The 6,005-nt window shown below is 32.5% G+C and overlaps 1 protein-coding gene across 6 annotated transcripts in view; it reads right to left on the minus strand.

Moving 5' to 3' along the window:
- The window catches only part of LOC144442190 (cilium assembly protein DZIP1L-like), a 47,218-nt gene extending 41,213 nt beyond the window's left edge, over window positions 1-6,005 (minus strand). For all 6 annotated transcript variants that reach the window (XM_078131465.1, XM_078131464.1, XM_078131468.1 and 3 more), the window contains exons 1-3: window positions 5,877-6,005; window positions 2,035-2,268; window positions 138-307 (exon numbers count right to left, since the gene is read on the minus strand). In XM_078131465.1, the coding sequence (XP_077987591.1) occupies window positions 138-307; window positions 2,035-2,230 (366 nt within the window). In that variant the 5' untranslated portion in view covers window positions 2,231-2,268; window positions 5,877-6,005. The remainder of the gene's footprint in view (window positions 1-137; window positions 308-2,034; window positions 2,269-5,876) is intronic.

Consider the following 6,005-nt stretch of genomic DNA (forward strand, 5'->3'; position numbering starts at 1 on the left):
ATGGATGGATGCATGCATGCATGTATGTATGTATGTATATAAGTATGTATGTATGTATGTGTGAGCACAAGGTGCATATCCACCCAATTTTTCATTTACCAAAATAACCACATTTACAAATTACAGTATATACTTACCAAGAGATATTCAATTGTCAACTGTGCCAACTTAAACAGTTTGATAAAATTAGGATCTATAGTTCTGGTGTCTATTTCTTGCTCTATGTTACAAAATGTCAAGTTCATTATGTTATCCTGTAGGATAGTGAAGTCAAGGTCTCGGGACACTCTGTCCACATCAACTGACGCTGTAAACAAAAAAAACATGTGAATGTGAGAAATAGTAGATTCAGTATTACTTTATTCATCCCATTAGGGGAAATAAAAGTAATATAAAAACACAAATCAGAAAACAAAAATAAAACTATGCATAGCACCATGGTAAACATGTATTCATAAAACATAGAAAAAACTCCAAGTTGAACAAACATCTGTAGTTGCAGTTAAAAAGTTGAAATAAATACTGATTCCAATGAAAAAAGCTAACAGTGGTGAGATGGTAGCATTTTATATAACCCTTTCTGTTGAAGATTGAATAGCAAGACTTCAAAATTTGAATAAGAAACTGATCAATGTAAAAATGTATGTATGTGAGAAATACATGTCATCATTTTGATGTATATAGTCATCATTATCATGGTGAGTTGGTTTTATTTTATAAAGGCAACTTTATCTGTATTGTTGATGGTTGCATAGTAGTATAACTTGGTCACACTACTCAGCATTGGAAATTTTCAATGAGAAACTAATGTAAGAATCGTCACATTGATATCAAAGTATGAATTACATACATACATACATACATACATACATACATACATACATACATACATACATACATACATACATACATACATACATACATACATACATACATACATACATACATACATACATACATACATACATACATACATACATACATACATACATACATGCATGCATACATACATACATACATACATACATACATACATACATACATACATACATACATACATACATACATACATACATACATACATACATATACACACATACATACATACATACATACATACATACATACATACATACATACATACATACATACATACATACATACATACATACATACATACATACATACATACATACATACATACATACATATACACACATACATACATACATACATACATACATACATACATACATACATACATACATACATACATACATACACACACACACACACATACATACATACATACATACATACATACATACATACATACATGTACATACACACATACATATATACATACATACATACATACATACATACATACATACATACATACATACATACATACATACATAAATACAAAAATACATACATACATACATACATACATACATACATACATACATACATACATACATACATGCATACATGCATACATGCATACATGCAGACATGCAGACATACATACATACATACATACATACATACATACATACATGCATACATGCATACATGCATACATGCATACATGCATACATACATACATGCATACATGCATACATGCATACATACATACATACATACATACATACATACATACATACATACATACATACATACATACATACATACACACACACACACACACACACACACACATACATACATACATACATACATACATACATACATACATACATACATACATACATACACACACACACATACATACATACATACATACATACATACATACATACATACATACATGTTTGCATATTAAGTGGTTGAGTACGAGTATGTGTACGTTTTAGAGACTGTTACTTCAAAATATAAACTCGGTAGAAATTATATTTTTGTAAGTTTTTAAATTGTAGTATAATTCACAAACAAACATATCTATACACGAAAAATCAATGAAAACAAAAGAATTTTCAAATGGATAGATGAAGCAATACATGTACTTACCCATTTTTCTCCAATCCACTCTTTCAAACCTTTTCCGGAATGAAAATCCCGGCCCATTCCTTGGTGTACCATTGGGTATAATATTACTACTAGGATAGCCATTTTGATGGGCGAAGGCGTGCGCTGCCTGTCGGCGTGGACTGTTGTAATAACCACTTGGCATCATATGATCCATATTCTCATTGTCAAACTTCATAGAAAATGTCAACTCAAATATGTTCCTTTACGAAGAATCTGCATATGAATAGAGATATGAAAAAGGTCATGGTATTACTTTCTAGTGGAGGTACACAATGTACATGTGGTGCCATATTGTGAGTCACGCACTATGAATAGAGACAACATATGTTAGAATCTCTTTTGTGTACTGTAGGATGTACATAAACATACTGTACTGTATTATCAAAAAGTCACTCTCTTCTCATCCTCACCTACTGTCAATAGTTGAAAAGTCCATTTTTCAAAGCAGTGAATTTTTCAATGAAAACTATATTCAGCAATTTTGCACGAATTTACTGTCACTGATCTATGACTGTTTATAAAATTTATCTGAACTAAGATTTTCATTTTTGATAAATAAAGCAGAAAAAAGACAGACTTATAAAGCATATCATGAGATTAAATTCCTAGTACATGTAAAGTGGCCATATGGATTTATAGTTATTTATTTTGGATTTTCAATTTAGGAAAATTTATTTTTTAAATTTTACCATGGCTTCCTATTCGAAAAATTAACATGAAACAATATTGAGTAAGTCTTTTATAGTAACTCAATATATTGCAAAAAGCTTAAAATATGTAAAAAAAAAAAAGTTATTTTACAGTTATTAATCTTTTGCAATGTATTGAGTTACAAACAAGGACTTGGTATATATTGTTCGACATTGATTTTTCAAGTAAGAAGCCATGATAAAATAGTTTCATGAATTAAAAATCTAAAATAAATACCCAATCCTCATCCATATGACCACTTTAAATTTAGTTTTCAACAGAATATCAAAGGTCCATGCAAGGTTTTTCTACGAAGATTAAAATTTCCATGTTCATCACCTTTGAGTCAAAGTCAATCTATTGTTTAAACTTTAAAAAAATGTCAATCCCTCTTATTTTCTCCTGCTAATGTTACGTTGTTTAACGTGACTTGTTTAAAAGCCACACAACTGCTTTTTTCTATTGGAGCGATTGCCTTTATTTGCCTACGGAACGACCGCACAATGTCACACAAGCTCAACAAACGAACATCACTCATTTCGGTCAACCCCCCTCCCCCTCCCCCTGCACGAATGTTCACAAGTGCGACATCAAACTTTTATATATGTAAACTTAGAAACTATGATGAAAACTATAGCAGTCACACCGATACGATCTATGTAATGTAAAATCATGATTGTACACACACATTAAAATACTACCAGAAACCCAGCACTGTATCTCACATTAGAAGTAACTTCTCATCAACTTATCAAAATCTCAGTAGTAAATACAAACGCTGTTATCTTTGAAGGAGTGAAAGTTTTCCGTCAAAATGTGGTTAGAAGTCCGAAAATGAAGTTCAGCACCAGACGATACGATCTATGTAATGTAAAATCATGATTGTACACACACATTAAAATACTACCAGAAACCCAGCACCGTATCCCACATTAGAAGTAACTTCTCATCAACTTATCAACATCTCAGTAGTAAATACAAAAGCTGTTATCTTTGAAGGAGTGAAAGTTTTCCGTCAAAATGTGGTTAGAAGTCCGAAAATGAAGTTCAGCACCAGACCCCCCCCCCCCCCCATGAACGAAGTTCGCTTTAATATTGACCTTGTGTGTAACATTGTGCGATTATCCCCAAGAGTGTCTGTTTAATATTGACTGAATACAAAAAATATCATATACAAAAGCATTCTATGAGTTCATTTGCACTACATAATGTTATAACAACAGGATAAATCTAACTGAATAGTACAGGGCAAAAGGGCAAAACCTGTCAAAGTTGTAACACAACATGGTCAAAGTCCTCAAGTTTCAGGGAGCTGTATAGTCTAATACTTAATATTCATACCACATAATAATCATTTAGTCATCCTAATATTAATACATGATTATCTAAATTGAAAAGGATAAAACCACTCCCTTCTCTTCATATTCTAGTTTATAGAAAGTTGTAGAGAATTGAGGGTGGTTCTTTACTTTACAAAAGATGGGTTTACACTATTAGGGTCAAGTAGGTTGCCTACCAACAGGTAAAACATGTCACCTGGACAACATATCGTACAGAAGTAGAGGAATCATTCCTCTATCGAATAAATCATGAATGTAGAGGCATGGTTGTAAAATGAATGTGTAGCCAGATCGAAAGATTTGTTGCTGTTTGCGCTCCTAACTACACAATGACATCTACCAGTCCCTACCAGTGCAGTGTGTCCTCTAATGATAGCCTGATTTTGTTGTTGTGAGTCAAAATGAGAAAAACTGGCATTTCTTGTGAGTCACCACATAGTAAGAGATAGAGGAACACCAAATTTTGGTGTCACTAGAAATTGTGCGTCAGTGGTGTGTCAAATTGGGCATATCGGCCCCTACACACACTGTAGGAATGTATGTCTGTCACTAGTGTCAGGCTAGGTGCAACAATGTATCAGCTTCTATATAAACTGTTGAAAACTGACTGTACATACATAATAAATGTCAGCTGTTTCAACACAGCCTGTCTTTAAAAACTTGCATCAAACATACAATGACTTGAAACCAAATGCAACTTTTGAAATATATATCAGTACCATATCCAATACTTAGCAGATCTCATTAAAAAAATTCTTCTTTTTTGAAATGATTGTTGAAATAGTAACATTTATTTTCATTGAAATCATCCTTCTTAGTTATATGAATATTTGCTTATCTAAGGTCTAACAGGGCAAAGTAAGGACATGCTTTATTAACCTAATTATTTCTCCTAGTAAAATTAATTGAAACTATTGAAGTCATTCTTTTCACGTTTTCATTAAAATAAACGAATTGATTGATTTCTTGTGTTGTCTGACCTTGTACTGTATTAATTATATTGGGCCTGTATTTGACACTGAAAGCTGAGACCAGACTAATATTGTGTGTGTTGCATTGATTTTTTTTGTACCTTACCACTTTAAAAGAGCCACACAGCTTTGTCCTGCTTGCAGACGGTGCACGGGTCTATATTACTGACACAACCCTCAATAAGGAGAAGGGAGCTGGACAATTGTCAGAATTGAGTCCTGAATTACTCCGTATGCAAGCAGGACTACATACAGCTATAATAATTTACAGTAAAAAAATCCTCATATTGTCAAACATCTCAAGTAACATGTAATTTGACCCACTCAAATCAAAAAGTCAAAAAGTAAGCTTTTCATAATAAAACTGACACAAGCATTCTCTTTATGAAATATATTTTCAAATACAAACATCCATTACTAGAATAATTTTACTTTGCAACAAATTTGTGATGTGTGTATTTTACTACTCAACTGCTGAATAGTCTAATAGAAGTCTACATCTATGGCATTACTAAATGAGAATAATTCAACATCAATTTTTTTTAGATATCAATGAATTAATTTTTGTACTTGGACTAAATTCAACATTCTATCTCAGCAATATAATTCTGGATTCTATGTACAATGTACATTGGTTCCCCTCCAAAATATATGTATGTGATCCAAACATTCAGCAAATGTTATATTTCCCTCCTCTCCCCCCCCCCCTGCCCACAGTGACTGTAGTAAGCTCGGACCCAGTACGTACATGTTGTAAAATACTGTTGAAAATATTGCATCCTTTGAAATTCACCACTCTACTATATATGTATATACTTACCTGTCACACTTAGTTGCCAGATTTTACATATAACTGTACTACTTTCAAGTTTCAAACCTGAACTGTTCAGATATGCTACATATTATACCACCATTCCACTCAACTAGATTGCGGACAACAGCCTTACAA

This window comes from Glandiceps talaboti, chromosome 11, assembly GCF_964340395.1.
Source record: "Glandiceps talaboti chromosome 11, keGlaTala1.1, whole genome shotgun sequence".
Classification (NCBI taxonomy): domain Eukaryota; kingdom Metazoa; phylum Hemichordata; class Enteropneusta; family Spengelidae; genus Glandiceps; species Glandiceps talaboti.